Here is a 20,114-nt window from a genome sequence, read left to right on the forward strand (position 1 = left end):
ACTCTCCTAGACCACTTGCCCACCTTCAGGAGTTAAATTCCTTGGTGGAGAAACTGACTCCAAGATTCTCTCAACCAACAGGTGAGAGTGAGAAGGTGCAACTCAAACACTTCATGAAGAGTTTGTTTAGGTGTTTGCTTCTTTTATGAGGCCTAATAAACATCAAAAACAACCTATGATGTACATTTATTCATGCCTACATCACCTAGCCTCGTAACTAGTGCCATTACATAGAGAATCTTGACTTTGACCAACTCAGACTAAAAACTAGGAATTTTACACAGTGAAATTTTCCAAATAAAAATACAGAAAGTGTAGAAGCGCAACACCGACTTTGAGCTGATTTTCAAGTACCTTCCAGGGGTCAAAATGCAAATATGAGAGAATGGTCAACTATCCCTTCAAGTCTAGTTTCCAGAACAGTTTTAATTTCTGAATTTGGAGCATGGGAAGACCTTCAAAAATCCATGCTCCCAAGGTCACTCTAGAAGCACAATGCCTGTCAAAAAAGGGTCCAGAATGCTAGTTTTTTGCCACTTTTTGGCCTTTTTCTCGAAAACTAGTCCACCTCTGCAAAATATGGGAAAATGATTTTTTAGAGGATGGAAAGACCTTTCCAAAAATTTAGAACTTCCTCAAATGGAGACCTGAGGAAAAAGCGCAGCGCCAAGGTGCGGCGCTTCTGGAGTCGCTGAATTTCTAAACTTAGACCAAAAATTCTCAAAAAACTCAAAATTCTTAGAATTTGCTAAAAATTGGAGGGAAGGTGTAAAAATATGTTTGTTATAGCTTCATGGATGCTTCAACAAGCATCTCCAAGTTTCCCTCATCCTTTTGGTCTTTTTTGGCTTCCTTGAGCTTGTGTTCAAGTTGTTTCACTTTGACATTAGCGATCATGTTTTGAGCTTAATAGTGATGCACCATGTGTCTGAGTAATTGATTGTCTCTGTTTTCCTTCTCAAGGAGCTTCTCCAAGTGTTCGTTCACCCTATTAAGCCAATATTCCTTATCTTGATGAACCTCTAGGGCAATCCTTTCTTCTAGGTCAAGGTCCTCATTAAGCAAAATTTGTTCTCGTTCCTCTTGCAAATATTTCTTGAGGCCTCTTGTTCTTGGTATTTTCCTTTTTCCTCTCACCTCTGATGCTTTAGGCTCTCTTGATGTCATGATCTCCTTACCTTTGGCAATTTGTTGCATTAACTTAGTTTTTTCCTTTTCTAGTATCAACTCCTTTGCTTTGAGTTGACTTTTTTCCTGTTCAAGGAATGATATAACATACTTTTCCCTTTCCAAATTGATCGCCAGCTCCTTGATTTGGTAGTCCTTATCTCTAATAGTCTGTCTCATGTTTGTGGTCTGATCCTCAGTCTCTGGATCAATTAGTTCAAACTCATGTTCAACTGTGTCTTTATCCTTTGTTGTCGATTCCTGCTTTGTCGATGAAGAAGGCTTGGCCCCTTTCTCTTTATGAGAAGAAAACACAAGCCTTTGCCCTTTCTTATAGACTATAGTCACCTCAGGTTTGGGTAACTGAGTCTTCTCCACTATTTTGCTAGAGGACCAACCTCCATTTGAATGAAAAATAAACTATGAGGTATGAATGAAAATAAGTGATGTGAAGGTGGCTTTTGAAAAAATGATAGAGGAGGTTTGAAAAAGGTGGATATGAAATTTGGAAGCTGATGAAAATGAGTGAAGAAACAGTCGAAGATTAATCTGTTTGTAGGTGGAAACAAGAGGGTTTATGATGAAATTTGCAAAAAAACCTCTAGGAATGAGCTAGGGTTTTGCTTTTTGAGTGTTTAACTTTGTTTTGAGGTGGGTAAAATGGTCAAAATGGCTCATTAAAAATGTATGCAGGTGTAGGATATCATTTTACATATTTTAGAAACCAAAAATAAAGGTGGCCATTTTCACCCTATCATTTCCCATGCAAATTTCACTACAAACCCTTACTTGTACCTTAGCTTAGAAGTCAATAAAATCAAGCTTTCAAGTGAAAAATTGAGATTTGGGAGAATTTTGAAGGATTTCTGGGCACTCTGTCCTGCACGCAGCGTAGTGTTCCTACGCGCAGCACAGTTCACAGAAGCGCAACACCATCTTCCAAATCACTTTTTGAGGCCTTAAACTGCTCCAAATTGAGAGCTTGATAGCTCGTTGGAAATCTCTTGAAGTCTGCTATAATATGGATACCTCAAGCATGTAATTTGGACACTCCATCAGGGAGAAAAATTGATTTTCCCAAGGTCACTTCAAAAACTCAGGGTTTCTCTGACAAAAGAGAAGCTCCAACTTGCAGAGCACTTTTGGATGCCTTCCACTAATCCAAATCATGATTTTAAGGTACCATTGGAAATATTAGGATGTATTATACACAATAGAGTTCTTAAGAATTGCCAACACCTGCTCCAAATGCCTGAAAAAACTGTCTTGAAGTCAAGTTGTCCAGAAGTGCATTAACTCTCTCGTAGAAAGTGTATTTTGGGAATTTCTTTCAAATCATAACACTGGTGCATAAACGGAAGGAGGTTTTTGTTCCTTGGCCTATAGTGGACAAAAACCTCTTTCACTTTGGTAAAATTATTCTCCATTTTGTCAGAAACATATTTTGAAGCAAACATGTCCCTATGAGAAATGATGAGACGAGGTAGTGTACTGCAACATTGTCTTATTTGAAATAAAACATTATCTTTACCTTTATTTTTCTTTCCCTAAGATACTAACTCCCTTTACCTACTGAATTACATGATGGACATGTTTTGTTTTGACATATGGCATCATGACGACACATGGAGTGAAACCCTAGACCATGACCTAAAATGAGGAATTTAACCATTTCATGACCCAAGACATTTAAATGAAGATATGATACCGCGAAGAAGACAATGACCATGATAACTGATGAAGGCCATGAGTAAGTGAAGGGAGCAGCAGTGACCTAAACACAACAACTAGTGACCAAATTTTTATTTGAAGACTCACTGAAATGACAAAAAATTGACTTCACACCCTAACAACACCTTGTAAGAGAATATTTGATCACTGGTGACAGGCTGAACTGACTAACACTAATAGAGCATATCTCCAAAAATGCAGCAAACCAAAGTCTGAATTTTATATAATAAATTCCTAGTGATCGCATCTCTGTTCCCTCAAATTTCATGAAACGTCCCCAAAAAATAGTTATAGCAAAAATTCCAAATTAACCTATTTGAAACTTCTTCGGGAGCATTAAAGAACCCTAACTTCCTCATAGCATATCTATGAAAGTATAGTAAACCAAAATCTAACATTTGAACTAGATGTTCTTCTAGATCTCCCCTCAATATGTTCCAAAATTCACCATCTAAAGCATCTCAAAAGAAAATAATGAAAACACCAAGATAACTTGTCTAAAGAAGAAGAACCCTATGATCATAAGATTTGACACCAAATATTATGAACCTTGCACCTTAAAAATGATGAGAAATGAAGAATTACAGACTTATTCAAGGGGGGAAACCTCTTTTACAACGAGTACAATGTATAGGACAATATTTTATGATCCTAAGACTAGGTATCCTTTGTATATATGTAGGAAATAATGATATCATTATAATAAAATGGGACCATGAAAGGTTCTAACCTACATAACAATATAGCAATGGAAATGTAATCACTCAATAAATAAAGATTAATAAGAAGTTTTAGAGTTAACATGGGGCTTATATATGGCTTAACAAAAGTATTTGTAGTGAAGGGAAAGAAAGACCTGATATGCAAGATAAACAATTCCCATTATGGATCAAAGCAATCAGAAAGGGTGTGGTATCAAAACTTTAGTACTTGTAAATTGGGACATCACTTCATAAGGAGAAAACCAAATCACTATGTGTATTTCAAATTCATTGGTAATCATGTTATTTATTTGGTATTGTATGTGGATGATATGTTATTGATTGGAAACAACAAGGAAATCATTTAGGTTGTGAAAATTTAGTTGTCCTCTAAATTTGATATGAAGGATATAGGCGCTACAAATTTCATTTTCAACATGAAAATTAAAAGAGACCAGGAAAACAAGATACTCTGCTTAAATTGGAGGAAGTCTACTAAGACAATATTGTATAGGTTTAACATGTATGAATGTAAACTAGTAAAGGTCCCTATTCCTGTAGGTGTAAAGTTACTTGCAAATTAGTGTCCCAAGGCATAAGAAGAGGAAGCAGGCTTGATAAAGTGTTGGACATACATGGTGTTGTTGATGCAGATTATGGCATATGCTAGACATCTAGATCATGAAAGATATACAAGTGGGTATGTGTTAATGTATTTTGAGGAGTAATCAATTGGATGAGCAAGAGATAATCTATAGTGGCACTCTCAACTACAAAAGTTGAATACATGGCAACTACTCATGCAAGCGAGGAAATATGGTTACAAATATTTTGTTTAGGTAATTGGTTGATATAATAAGTTGGAAGGTTAGATTTTAACAGTCAGAGTGTAATCTTCTTGGTGAAGAATCCAACATATCATTCTAAGACAAAGCATATTAATGTTCAATATCACTTTGTGAGAGACACTATTGGAGAAAATAAGGTGTTGTTGATGATGTTGGACACCTTGAAGAATGTTGTAGGCTCACTAACAAAGTCAATGAGCACTGATAAATTCTCTTGGTGTAGAGAAATAATGGGTATTAGTGCCCTAGACTATTGATCATGTACTTGTGCGACCCCCTATATCCAAAGAATAAAACAAGTGGGAGAATGTTGTGTATGTGTTATATCCTTTGCACAACTAGCCCTGCAAATAATTTGCATACTTTGAGCACAAAAGGGTGGTCATAGGGGCTAGATCCCTTGAAATAAATTTATTGATTTTGTGTCCATTTTTGGTGATTTTTGACACACTATTTTCACGTTTAGTTATTTTGTGGTGTGTGATGGTTTAACCCTTGGTTTTGTAATTACAATCAGGGAACTATGGTTGTATTATAATATGAGGTTACTGGACTGGGGTTGATAAGTGCTATAGGATATACATATTGTATTATAACATGGTAAAGACTTAACATACTGAAAAATCTTACTATTTTACCTAGTTGAGGTTTCCAAGGTAAATATTTGTGTCAATAGTGTGTGCATGCCATTGCATCTTTTCTATTTTTATTAAGAATATGTTTGCAATAATTGATTGTATAGAGTTAAAACTTACAAGCTCCCCATCCATATATGTATACCTTCATTTGGTTTATATATCTTAAAATATGCACTAAAATAATAGTCATAGTCATTATCCTTGTTGTTGTCAATGTCATTCTAATCTCCATTCTTCTCATGATCATCATCATTATCAACACTAGTTTTTCTATCCCCGCCAAGCCTATGCTAACACGCTAACACTCTAAGCCTCTCCTCACTAACCCTACCCACAATATCCTAATTTTATGGGTTGATGCTAAATATGACTCTATTAACACCAAATTTAGCATTGATTTGAGGTCATATTTTGGCATTTGTAACAAATTTAACATTGACATGGTTAGAAACAAAATATTGAAACAAATACGAAAAAACCCCTAATTTAAAAAATAATGTGCCATAAAATAAACAAAAGAAGGAAAACATGTTTACCCTATTCATATCCAATTAGTGAGTTTATGAAACAGATATTTGAGGGGTTTAAGTGACATGATTTAAGGAATCAACTAGAGGAGGAAAATCATGAGTTTATGTGACAATGGTTCTAAAATCAAGTATATGAGGAAAACGATTCAATCCAAGAGCATTATTTTTGAAGAAAAAGTGATAAAAAATAGTGAATGATCCAAACAATATTTGATGGACCAAGGATTTTCTAGACCAGTAAATTGGAGGGATTAATTTGGCCTAGATTCACAAATAGAAATGATATCAATTGATTAATGGTAAAGGGAAATTCTTTGGCTACTATTTCCCATCCAAAATTTTGACCCAGGGATTCTAGTTTCTTAGAATTTTGTTTGCATAGGCAAGAGTGACAGATTAGTGGAGTTTTATTATATTGTTGTTACCAATCCCTAATATTCTGTGAAACATGCCTAGTTTTGTGTGATGCCATGAATATTTCATTGAGAAATTTTTTAGCTATGTTCAAGATATTAAGACTTCACTTGAACTTGAAACCCTCTTTTATGGTTTCAAGGCTTTTAGGTTTTTTGGCTTGACCATTATTTACATCCATCATGAAATCTTTTGAGTTTGGGGGTTTTTTAGAACTTATATTGTTGTTGAGGGAATTATGTTGAAAGATTTGAAACCTTCTTTAGTTACTGGTTATTTGTTATGACAAACTTGAGATTTCCTTAATGTTTTACATTTATAAAATTATCTTATACCCACGAGAGCCATTGTGAGATATGAAAATATGGATGAGACCTCACTTGGTGTGATATATGTGCTGAAGACAAGAAATGAAACTCTAATATGGGTTGATAATTGTGTAATGATTAAAGGATAATGGTGGAAAAGAAGAACACTTACTTCTAAGGTCATGGTATAAATCCTATGAGATATTTTAGAGAAGTTCTAACATTGAGAACTATAAGATTTAGGTTCAATCATACCTAAAATGCTTAAATATCTTATCCCATCTTTACCTATATTTTTGTTACTAGTTTAGAAGTGAGGGTTTTGTGGAGACTTAGACCCACATTAAAGTTTTTATAATTGTATGTAGCATGAAATACACCAAGGATCACCTAAATTACAACTCTAACTGAGGAAAAAAATTTAGTACCCAAAGAAGCTAAACTAGCACCCAATAAAATCTTGCAACAACTAGGTGAAACTTATATTTTTTAAGGTAATAATTGGTGTTAAAGACTACAATTCTAGTTTCACATCATATTTGAAATGGCCATAAAGTTTACCTAAAGAAAATATCATTCCCCTCCACAAAGAAAAGGAATGGTAAATAATGTTAGTATGAACCTTTGAACAAGTATTTTATACCAATGGAACCCATTTTCTATTTCCAACATGTCCTTCATATCACATAGAGTTGAACCTAGAGATGGCTCTAACTACCATTCAATAATACAAAGTTTAGCAATAAGCACCAGGGAACCATGAAAAAAGCTTCAACATCTCATTAATAGTTTCTTATCTATTCCCAACTCTTTTAGACAATCAATGAGAATTCCCAATTATATACTTTTTCTCTCTCAACAATAGTCACCATACATATCAAAAACCTTTATCATTGTCATTACATCACATAAAAGAAACTGAAACCAACCTACCTAGAGTCGTTTATACTCAACTTAAACCTCATAATCACATAGTTTCTCTCCACATGAATCATACAATAGCCACTATCTATTAGATGTCATAACAATAATACCCATTTAGAACCTTGCATGCTCAAGATAGTATTGAGCTCCATAGCTTCGAGCTCCTCGAGAGTGAATAATGAATGAGAACATTCTACCTTGACAATATGCACTCAAGTTTTGATGTTTCCCCATTTTAGGGTCTAATATCTAATGCTCCAAGTCACATTCCAAAATACCCTCCTAAAGATGTGAATGGTATGGTTGATAACTTAATAGAGAGAAACTAATATTCACAAAGGAGATTAGTTATCATGCACTTCTATAGGATAAAAACCTCCTTCTTCACGTCTTTATGTAATTATTTTTAAGAATTGTGGTTACCAAAACCAAAGTCACTCAACCAAGGCACCCAACTCCTTCTTATAATCAAGATAATGACATAATGTTTACACATATCCATAGAATTTTATAAATGGCCTCTAGATATCTCTTCACTTATGCATCCCTGTGTCTTTTCAAAGGATGTAATTTTTTTTCCTATGTGGTTCACGGTCCTCGGATATCAGTGACCGCTATGTCCATGAAATATTTATACCTAACAAATGTACCCAAAAGGATCACCTCCTACTCGCTCAACCATAGAGCCTAACCCCAAGACTGTCAAGAGAATTGAAACCGTGTCATCTCAATAGAAAATATGCTTTAATGACAAGGACTTGACCAACGAAGCTAACCCTCGGGACTAAGAGTGTGTATTTATAAGCAAATGCTTTCTTAATACTCATGAAAGTGATGTTAACTTCCTTTAAGATATTTTTTCCATCTTCAAGGCAACTGCAAGTGATTTCTTTCTTCAAAACATGTGCTCTTATTCTCTTGAGGCAAGTGCAAATGTGTTCTTTCCTCAAATAAATCGTTTCTTTTAATTTGTAGGGATTTTTATTTCACCTTTTAAAGAAAGTGTTTTCTTTCAATTAGTAATTAAAAAATGCTTGGGACTAGCACTACATATTTTTTGTCTTATTTTCCTTTAATATTGTTGTAGGATAATTAATTTGCACACTTGTCTCCCATTTTCCCTATAGCTTAGGTTTCATAAGCTAATAAAAAATACATACATTGTGGAAACTTCCTAGGCCTAAATCTAGGTTGAACATGTCACGGAAATCAAAGAAAATAAAAAAAACAAGGATTCACACATATTGTTCCCAAGAACTCCCCTTAGCTTGAAGCATGATACCAATCATCATTCATTTGCTTGAAGTTGTTATTATTAGAAAGGTTGGCTCCCATCATTCAACGAGATCAATGTTGGAACCAAGTGTATTTGTTTATAGGAATGTCACACAACTCATTGGCACATCTACCAAGATTTCCATGTTCATGGATGCATAAGTAATGATATGCATGTACATATTCTAACACAAGCCTCAAGTTATTTACATGATTTTGAATAGTCCACAAACAATCCAAATTATTATAATTATTACTATTATTGTTGTTTTTAACATTAAAGCTTCCTTATACTATTAATTAAAATAGTACTTACATAATAGTGTTCAATATTTCTCACTTGATTTTATATACAATGGCTGGGAAAAATGATTGTTATCCTCCCTGCCTAGGTTCAATTCTCGCAAACGACATGTTGATATCATATTGAGTATATTGTTGTAACGACTTTGAGCCTTGTTGTTACTAATGGCCCAAAGCCTTAAAGAATTTATTATCCTCACCTACAAGCTAGCAGGTTGGGTTCTTAGTTACATGAAAAAAATAAGGAGAGTTCAAGATTTATATCCTTGAACTACTCACAAAAATAAATAAATGGAGCATTGGTTGGCTAAATGGATAGTTCCATCGGATTTTACATGACTAAATTATGTTAGATGTACCAAACATTGCACATTTTGTTGCCACATAAATGTTCCAAATGATGATATTCAAAATGTAAAATTTTGATAGTGTGACAATAAAAAAAATTATGTGAGTGGTTCAAATTCACAAATCAAAATTGAGTGAACCAGTGGCTAAATTACCCACCTCAATTATGTTTACGTATATGTGTAAGAGTTGAGAGGACACATTTTTTTGCATGGCAAGTGTTAGGGTCCTATATTTTATAGGATTAGTTGACTATAAGCTGTTGATTTTTGTATATGAAACGTTGTAATTAATGTTCCATTCTGTATATTATTTTCAAAATAGAAAAAGAAAAAAATAGAAAAGAAAAAAAAAAAAGGAAAAAAGAAAAAGGGGATATATATATATATATATATATATCTGTGTGAAAAGAATGAAAAACCAAAAAATATGAGAAAATAGAAAAAATAATGAAAAATACCAAGAAAGAATAAGTGAGCAAGTCTAAATGCCACTCAAAAAATGAAAAAATGCATCAGTAATACCTTAGAAAGTTTGAATAATGTGCTGCTAGTTAAAATGCCACATTGAAGTTAGATAAATATATTAGTTTGTTTAATCACACTGTTTAAGCGTGATTATGCTTGATTAAATGTAATTAGTTTTGATAAGAGAATGTTTAACCACACAGTGTAACCGTGGTTAAACTAGACTAGGTAAAATAAAATTGGTTTACCACATTGTTTAATCGTGGTTTAACTTTAAAGTAGATTAGATTAGCCTAAGTTTGATTAATTAGACTACATTGTCTAATCATGGTCTAATTAACTTGTAAATAACATAAATGTAATAAGTCCGCTTTACATGCTATAAGCACAAATATCATATGCAAAGGTATGAATAAAGTTTAAAAAGGAAAAAATTCTTGTCACATTGTGAATAAAGTAAATGACAAGATACGCACACTTGAATTGAAAATTGAGGAGCTCCGATGGCGGTGGGTCTAGGGTTTCAATGTTGTGCCTGCATGCAACCCATTGCTTTCGATGATCGCCTGTTATTGCCCCTGTAACCTTCTGTTGGCCGCCTGCTTATGCTCCTGTTGACCTGTGGTTTTTTTCGCCGTTCCCTCTGAACCTTTTGATTAGGGCTTCTGCCTATCTATCCCTGGCAGCTAGTTTTAACCTATCCGCTCAGGCTTACCTCCCCTCCTATTTTCTAACTTTCATCGTTTGTTGTTAGTGCACTGTCTTCTGGCAACTGTCATTAACAAATATTGACAGTTATGTATGAGTTGGGTGATTTCGAGGAACCTTTGGTGGACATGCCCATCTGGACACCCACCAGGACCACAACTGTCGGTTTATTCCCTTTCATGTCCGACCTTACCGATGAAATTGAGGCCCTCCCTCCATTTTCTCGCCCTTGCATCCCGCCGGTATCCCTCTCGGAAGACGCACCCTCTCCCCCTAACTTCATAACCGAACCCCTCTCGCTGTGCACCCTGGCCCTTATCGACCCTCCGTCAAACCCTAGTTTCCCTTCTCTCGGAGGGGTCTCTCTCCTTTTCCCTCCTCAAACTAACCCTATTTGCCCTACTCTCAGTGGTGTTTCTTCCCCTTTCCCCCCTTCGGCGGCGAACCCCTCCCCCTCAACAAACCATCCCCTGGATACTGTGGTCATTGGATCGGTTACACCCGCGTCACAGATCCTTTTGGCCACCTCTCGGGGGCATTATACGGGTATTAGAACGATTTCTGGTATCTTCGCTGCTATTTCGCAGGTGGTGCCCAAAAACCTTGGGGGTTCTCCTCCTTTGGAACCTGCTCCACCTTCCTCGTCACTAGACACATCGGCTGTGGGGAGCCTTGGGGTTTCAAGGAAGAAAAGGGGTCTTAAGCTTCGGTCTGGTGCGGTTCCCCTGAACTTTGCAGAGGACATCAAGCTATTGGATGCTATGGACATTGCCGAGAAAGTTCCAGTGGGCTGGGTTCGTGGAAGGCATTACAGTGTGGAAAAATTACAACAATGGGCCTCGGAGGTCTGGAGTGAAAACCTGAAGGAGTCCCCAAAGGTTCAGACATTTGTCAAAGGTTGGTTTGCATTGCACTTCAGCAGTTTGGAGCATACGAACTGGGTGCTATCCACTATATGGCACATTGATCAGGATCATGTTTTACTCAGAAGATGGACGCCGCTTTTTGATCCAGAACGGGAGAGGGTCGATTCCGGCCCTATATGGGTTCGATTGCTCAGGCTACCTTTGCATTTTTGGATGGAGGACGTCTTCAAACGTATTTGGAATGCCCTTGGTATTTACCTCACTTATGATGCCTCATACCAGTCTTTGGGGATGATGGCTTATGCCAGGATCTTGGTTCATTTAGACCTATCGGAGGGTTTGCTCGAGTTCATCGACCTTCGATGGAGGAACTATACTAGAAGACAGTAGCTGGATTATGAGAGTGTTCCTTTCCGTTGCCGGAGGTGCCATAAGGTCAGGCATCTTTATAAAGATTTCCCCCTGCTAGGCAAATCTCAAAAACAACCCTTGGCACCCGAATCTGTGACCCACCTGCACACTTCCCAGGACGTGCATCCTCGGAGCCAGGCTTCTACTGCTCCTCTGAACACAGTTGCTTCTGAGGTCCCGGCCGAACATCATAAAACTCCAGAAGTAAAGACTGCGGCACCACCACTGCCGAAGAAGCGAGGGCGGCCTCCCAACCATCCTCATCCACCTCCTCCTTCTCGTCCTTATTAGCGCTTGAAATTTCACCTCAGGCTGAGAAAGGCAAACTCCAAGGCAACATCAAACCACTTAGCCTCGTAGCTAGCCCTACGGGGCAGGAGAGGGCTCTCTCCGGTATATCTCGGTAAAGATCTTCAACGGGCGAGATAACCAATAAGGAAACACTGATTTTAGGCTAGTAAACTGATAAAAAAGGTTTGAATTGTAAGTTTTAAGATTTTGGTGGAAAGTTGGGGAAAGGCAATTTTGGGTGCGGGGATTGGACACAGTTTTTGCAGGGGGTTCTTTGGGGCAAGGTAGGAGACAGTATTGATGCCTTTGATAGAGGTGGATGGATGAGAATGACCGGTGAGGAGTTAAGGAGAGCAAGCAATAACCTTGAATTCCCCTTAAACAGTTGAAAACATTGATATTAAGCAAACTTAAAAGCAGAGCATGACAGTCATGAATTCTACTTTAACACTTCATTTGCCTAATTTGCAGAAGGAAAAGTAAGGAAATGATTCACATAACACACTTACAAGTACAAATAGAAACACACCATCAATACATGTGACCACAAGAATCCCAAAAAGGACTGCAAAACCCTGGTCTTCCTTTGCCAAAAATTGCAGAGATACAATGAGTAATACAATAGAGCTTATCCCTCAAGAGTCCAACCCTCCAACCTCTGAAAATGACTAAGAAAATACATAATATAGGCAAGCTAACACCTTTCCCTGCCTCTAGGGGTCGAGCTCACTATCCTAGGAGCTGTTTCAACCAATTCTAAACTAAGCACTGAAAACTAGGCAATCAAAACAACTTGCCTCTATAAGCTAGGAAACCAATTCATTCATTAAATTTTACCTATCTTATGAATGAATCTTCTAGAAGAGATAAATAAGTGTCTAAACATCATAAAATTACATAATTTACAACAAGGAGGATGAAAATCAACTCCAAAAAGTCAAATCCAGTCAAAACTGCGTTTTGCTGAGCTGTAGGTTGAATTCCTGTGCAAACTACCTGATGGGTCGCGCGCAATTCCTAAATGGGTCACGCGCCTTTGGAGGCACTTTTGAGGCACTTCCAGGTGTCCAAATGAGGCAAAAGTGGGCTTGTTGGAAAGGTCTGGATGTCTACTTTCCAAAACAAGTGGAATTTATGAATTTGGTGGTCATTTGCCCCTCCAAAATTGCAAACTCCCAAGACTGCTTCCTGTGTGTCAAAAATGTGGCAGAAAGTCATTTTTTGCTTGTTTTTTGACTTTCTGAAGGCCCAAAACTTGGTGAAATTTCATGGAAATGGCTGAGCAAGTGTAACTTTTCATGACAAATCCATAAATGCTGAGTTTTTCCAAAATGGAGTTGCCAAACGAAAGGGTCGCGCGCGGCGCACGACCCATTGGTGGAGAAAACCTGTGTTTGCCACAAAAAATTCACAATTGACAAAATTTTCTCCAAATTTCTTGAAATTTGGGTTGGGAGTCCCCAATAAAGTACCATGCTATTTCAAAGAGGCTTTGGCCAAAATTTAGAGTGGATCGGGCCTTTTCCGTCGTTTTAGTGCCTTGGCCAACCTCCTTGGATCTGGCGATTGAAATTTTGACATTTCTCTAAAATCATGACACATGTGCAAAAAGTGAAGGAGGTTTTTCTTCTTTGGAATGTTATGGAAAAAAAGCTCTCTCAGTTTTCCAAAATTCATCTTTTATTGCTCTGGAACATCATTTGAGTTCGATTTGTCCCGATGTGTGAAACAAGGAATTTTGTCGAAATGGAGCGAAATGAAGGGGATAGGGGGCTTCTAAATTCTTGGGGAAATTTTTGGGAGTGGGGAGGGATGTTAGGAAGCAGGGGAAAGTGGAATCTCAGAGATTGAGCGAGGGGAAGGGGTCCAAAAGGGCAAAACACAGGCCAAACCTAGAAAATTGCCAGGTTGTAGCTAGAAACTAGGGTTTGTGCAAAAATGAGGAATTTGGGGGATCTCAGTGATGGGAAGCATTTGATAAGGTACATGAAGGATAGGGGAAGGTGCATGAACATCAAGATACAAGTTTTGCCGATGATTTGACCGTCCAAGAGAAATTGCCTTCAAAACCCTAGGAGAGGAAAATGACCTTACCTAGGTGCAACTTAAGCATGAACAAGGTGTAAAATGACTCATTAGACACTGACATAATAATGAAAACCCTATGAATGATGATAAACTCAGCTGAATGATGACATGGACTAACATTTGGGCAACTTTGAAAGGATTGAAAACAAACCCTAGACCTAATGCCTAGTGACCAAATTTTGCTTGAAGACTCACTGAAATGACAAAATTTGACCTTGACACTCTGAGATCACTTTGTAAGAGCATATTTGATCACTGGAGGAAGGCTGGAAAGACTGACACTAACAGTCCTCAGTCGCCTTTTGAGGGCTTGGTCTCGACGGGTATGAATCTTCCACTCAACCTTGTTTCCACTTACTGCTTATCTCATATTGATTGCATTTTATCTAGTTCTTTCTCTAATCTACATGCCTTGACCCCATCCTTTGATCATCTGGGTTTGGGTTTGGTCTCTGCTCCCCCTCTCTCCGCTCCACTCTCCTGCCAGTTCACTTCTTTCCCATCTTCTCACCCGCCCCCTCCACGCCTACCCCCTCTCACCTCCCTACCCCTTCATCTATCCTCTAGGCCCCCCCTCCTGGGGGGTACATGACGCGCTCGAAATCGAAGAGGCAAACCCAAGACCTTGTCGGGCTTGAGATACTCCAACCTCCCCCTCCCCCTAAACTCCATAGGGGCTGACCTTCTTATCTATCTAAAGCCCAAGGCACTGCTGAAGATGAGATCACTTTGGGGGTTCAATCTACTATCCCAGGGACGCTTAGAGCCAGAGAATCCCAGTCTATCCCTCCATGAAGATTTTTTCTTACAATTGTAGAGGGCTAGCTAGGTTGGACAAAAACTAGCCCTTCGTCGTTTGATTACCATTGAACTGCTTGATATCATTTTCCTACAAGAGACTCTGGGACCTGCTATAGACATCTCTCAATCCCTCCAAAACATGCTTCCGGGTTGGATTTTCATTGGGCTTGATGCCCATGGGAGATCGAGAGGATTAGCTTTGGGTTATAACTCTTGAACCATCAAGTTGCTCAACTGCTGGGGAGGTCTGGGCCATCTTGGTGCAGATATCAGATCTGTTGAACTGGGTATGAATTTTAGGATATTTAATGTTTATGGGCCTTGCCAGAACAGGCCTGATTTTTGGCAAAACCTCCTGAGTACTGATCTATTCTTGACTGACCACCTGATCCTTGGTGGTGACCTTAATTTCTCCATCGGATACTCTGAATCCTGGGGTCACAGGGCACAACGAGACTCCCTTTCGGATTACTTTCTATCTGAAATGGAAGCACACCATTTGATTGACATCCCCTCTGCAAAAACTCAAGCGACTTGGAGGAACAACAGGATTGGGGAAGATAGTTTGGCCCGCAGACTTGACCCCTTCCTTGTCAAAGAAAAGGTTATGGACTTGGGTTACAATATCAGACATTGGGTAGGTACAGGGGGGATCTCTAATCACCTACCCATCTACTTAGCTATAGATGGAGGGCAATCTAAGCCTAAAGGTCCCTTCAAGTTCTGCTTTGTCTGGCTCAAGGAAGACTCCTACAAAAGAATGGTCACTGATTTCTGGAAGGCCAACCCCCCTGGGAGGAGGGAAGACAGTATTAAAGGGTTTATTCATAACCTTACAATCCTAAAGAGAATTTCCAAGCTTTGGGCACATAACAAAAGAGTACAGGAGGATCAATCGCTCTGTGGGATTGATTTTGAAATTGCTACTTTCGAAATTGATCTTGGAGGAATGTACACTTCAGAGGAACACAAGGAAAGGATGGTTTCTCATTACGCTTCTAGAGCTAAAATCCTTAAAGATAAGGAAGAAACCTGGTGCCTTAGAAGCAGAGCCATATGGATGCATAAAGGGGATGAAAACACAAAATTTTATCACAAGTACGCCAATGGAAGAAAGGTGACTAACACCATATGGCAGCTACAGGATGAGCAGGGGCAGATTGTTAATACCTTCCCTCAACTTGCTGAATTAGCATCCTCTCATTTCAAGGGCACATACACTGCTTCCAGGGACATCAACATGGCAGAAATCATTAGGGTAACACAACTCTTCCCTAGATATGTGGATCCTGAGGAGGGTGAGGATTTAATAAAGGTTGTTACTCTGGAGGAATTGGAAACCACTTTAAAGTGGTTCAAAAAGGATAAAATTCCAATACCTAATGGTTGGTCGATAGAATTCTACTTGGCTTTCTTTGACATCATTGTTGAAGACCTGCTTAGAATTGTTGAGGACTCAAGAACCAAAGGGTACCTTGAAACCTCAATTACCTCCACTTTCATTGCGCTCATCCCGAAGACTGATAATCCAGACTCCTTTGAGGATTTTCACCCCATATCCCTTTGCAACTGTATATATAAGATCATCGCTAAGATCATAGCAAATAGGATGAAACCTATACTTTCTAATCATATTTTGCCGAAACAATTCACCTTCCTAAAGGACAGATAGATCAGCTGTGGGTATTGCTCAGGAAGTTATACATACTCTTCACTCGAGGCGTGGCAAAGGTATGATACTGAAGGCCGATTTATCAAAAGCTTTAGACAGGGTAAACTGGCTTTATATTAGAATGCTGTTAACTTATTTAGGTTTTCCTTACTTATTTATCAAATGGATCATGAGTTGCATTACTAATATCCCTTTCAGCATCCTAGTGAATGGTAGTGCCTCTCCATTCTTTACTTCTGAAAGGGGTCTGAGACAGGGATGTCCTCTCTCGCCTTTGCTCTTCCTGCTAGTTATGGAAGGACTCAGTAATCTCATCAAAGAGGATCATTGAAGGGGCAGATTAAAAGGCATAAAGATAACAGGTGGATGCATCCTGACCCACCTCCTCTTTGTCGATGATATACTTGTATTTATTAATGGCAACATTGGGGACATTAGTATCATCAAAGCCAATTTCTCCCTTTTTCAAGAGGCAACAGGTATGATCATAAATGACAGAAAGTCCACTTTGACAACAGCCGAATGTACTCCACATGAGATCTTCTTTGCCCTGCAACACTTCCATTTCAGTCAGCTGCAACTATCTGATGGCTTAGAATATCTAGGTTACAAGTTGAAGCCACTAGGCTATAAAATCGTTGACTGGACTTGGCTCATCTCCAAGATGGAGAAAAGACTTAATACTTGGTACCTCAAATACCTCTCGCAAGCAGGACATCTCACTCCAATCAAAAGCATCCTGGAGGACACTCTTATATATTGGATGTCCCTGGCTTGGATACTCAGAGGCATACTCACTAAAATACAATCCCTCTTCTGTAGATTTCTTTGGCAAGGGAACAAATAGGGCAACAATTTTGCTTGGGTCAGGTGGGAGGCCCTGAACCTACCAAAACAATAGGGGGGCTCGGGTCTAAAAAAGCTAGAAGACTTCTCATCTGCACTTGCTGCCAAACTCGGTTGGCAATTAGTTTCAACAGACAACCTCTGGACAAGAGTTACATATGCCAAATATATTGCGCCAATGCACACTATGGACTGGATTAGAAGACCTCACCTAAACACCTCGGGCATCTCTATCATCTGGAAGGTCGTCCTAAAAGCTTTGAACCCCATCAGAGAGGGCATCACTTGGCGAATACGTTCTGGGAACATTGTTCGAATCGGTCTCGATCCATGGGTGGGATGTGGGAATATGCACCGTCTTCCTATGGATCTCATACAGTACCTCCAACTACATAACATTTCTTATATTGCACAAATTGCAGACATTGAGAACACCTCTTTCCTCCAACAAGCATGGAAAACTGCTTTGCATTTAAACATTCCACCTGTTTGGACTCAGCTTTGGGAGGACTACACTCAGGCTCTCACAGATGCTCACATTCATATCCTTTATGGTGACGATGAGATTATATGGGCTCTATCAAATAATGGATGGTACTCGCCAAAAGAAGGATATTTGATACTGTCAGCACCTAGGAAACCTTTGATACTTGCCGACTGGTGGAGACATCTTTGGAAGCTTAAAGCTCCTCTCAGAATAAGGCTTTTAATGTGGACTATCCTTCAGAAGAAAATCCCAAATGGTTATAACCTCCTCAAACAAGCACAATATGGTCCCCATTGGTGCAGCATATGTAAGCAGGAGAATGAATCTACTTCCCACCTGTTTCTGGAATGTACTGCTGTTATTAATGTGTGGAATCTTATAATTCCCCCCATCGCCCCCTCTGCAATTTGGGCTGGCAATACCATTCTTGAGGCCTGGTAATCCTGGTTCAACACTTCAGCATCGCCTAAGCTCAGAAACCTCCCCCTTCTGATTTGTTGGACTATCTTGATTGCCAAAAACGTCTAATCTTTCATGACACAATGTCGAATTGGGCTGTTTTGGTAGCCAATGTCATGGCCGATTATTCTCTTATTCTGGATGACCCCCCCCCCCCCCCCCCCCCCCGCAGCTCCCGTAACCCCACCCCTATTCAAATCGACCACAATAAACCTTAGGCTTACTTTGATGGTGCAACACAAGAGCAAGGATGTGGGGGGGGGCGCCATTCTTCATTTAAACCATCAACATACCTTTAGTATGCTCATAGGCTTCCGAAGAGGCTCTAACAATTTTGCTGAGCTCCTTGCCGCCAAACATATCATTCAATTCACCTTGGAAAAAAACTGCAGAGATCTACAATTATTTGGAGACTAAAAAATTATTTGTGACTGGCTGAACAGAGAAACCAGATGTTCTACTTTTGCATTGATTCATATCTTGGATGAAACTTTGAGAATGATTACGTCTTTTGATTCTTTTACATGCTCACACATTTACAGGGAGCAGAACAGGGCTGCTGACAACTTATCCAAAGAGGTTGCGATCGGGGAGAACGACATCTGGTTGATTAGAGAGCGCCATGGTGATACTTTCTACCAGTACTTCCATCAGCCATTCATGGACCTAAATGTTTAATATATATTATTGTATTTGGTTTTGCATAGATCAGGCACATACCAATTTTGTATGTATATATTGACACTGAACAGCTTGGATATCAGTAGGATATTTGATTTGGCTTCTGTTATTTTATTGCTACCCACTGCGTGGATCAATGGCGACAATTTTGTTTAATCATGATATGTTTATGAATTGCATATGCACCAACATCTATAGAATGTAATTGCCTTTCTTAATGAAATTACGATTTTTCCTTATGGGGAAAAAAAGTAAATGACAAGACCCCTTTGTCATGTAGCGAATAACATCGACGCATAATTGAATGGTGAAGATTTCACCTCGCCCAAATCAACGATGGGGAATCATATTCGGCCCCTCGAACCTCTCTGACATTTTATCACGAGGAGGGAGTCTGAAAAGGCGGAAAGAGCTTTACCATGTTGGGTGACGTGGCGGCTTCTCAGGTGCTTCGTAACCCCTGCCTAATACCACAAAATATCCCTCCCCCCCCTCGAAAACCACCTTTTCCTCTACATCCCATTTACCCTTGCGACCGTTGGCTTCCTCCCTCTCTCGTCCATTCCCCTTCTGCCAGGTGGTCTCCCATCCTTGCCTTGCTCCGATGCTAAGCCACATCAATCCTCGACCCCACTCAACCCCAATAAATTACTGCCACCTGTCCTTCCACCACCTTATCATCAAGCCATTGGTCGATTAATTTTTACCCGTTCCCATGACAACGAACCGGCTCCTCCAATCGTTAAATCACAACGGTACATCATTGTAGTGCTGTTTTATCAACCTTAATTGACTCAGACTGAAAGATTAATTGTCAGCCCAAGGTAGGTCTTGTTGTTTCAATGGAGTTCGCACTATCTGTGCCGATACACTTCAGCCAAGCATAAGATATTGCAGAAAAACTGTAAAAGGTGTCGCTGATCTAATTTACTAAATCAATCATGTATGCAGATATATAAAAACCATCTACAGAATCAAATCGCACTTCACAACTATTGAAATAAAGGTGCGCCACACCTAGAGCTAACATCTATTCCAGCTGGCTACTATTCCTTAGTTGTTTAACTCTATGTAACAACATAAGATAAATAGAAACAACAATAAATGCAATCCACGATATGTGTAGTAACAACGAGAAACTATAAATCAA

The 20,114-nt window shown here is 38.8% G+C and overlaps 1 protein-coding gene across 1 annotated transcript; it reads left to right on the forward strand.

Annotated features, from left to right (window-relative positions):
• The first annotated feature begins 17,524 nt into the window (after positions 1-17,524).
• LOC149167793 (uncharacterized) lies at positions 17,525-18,961 on the forward strand. The gene is made up of 2 exons (XM_089430595.1): positions 17,525-18,261; positions 18,826-18,961. The coding sequence occupies exons 1-2, from the start codon at positions 17,525-17,527 to the stop codon at positions 18,959-18,961; spliced, it is 873 nt and encodes a 290-aa protein (XP_089286721.1).
• Positions 18,962-20,114: the final 1,153 nt, after the last annotated feature.

The sequence above is a fragment of the Pinus tabuliformis genome, chromosome 5_1 (genome assembly GCF_031772625.1).
Source record: "Pinus tabuliformis cultivar Carrire ecotype Pingquan chromosome 5_1, CPIR1, whole genome shotgun sequence".
Taxonomy (NCBI): Eukaryota; Viridiplantae; Streptophyta; class Pinopsida; order Pinales; family Pinaceae; genus Pinus; species Pinus tabuliformis.

Coding starts and splice junctions, on each gene's coding strand:
- LOC149167793 (XM_089430595.1), top strand. CDS start 17,525: ATGGACTGGATTAGAAGACCTCACCTAAACACCTCGGGCATCTCTATC. Junction 18,262..18,825: donor AATACCATTCTTGAGGCCTG/GTAATCCTGGTT, acceptor ACACATTTACAG/GGAGCAGAACAGGGCTGCTG.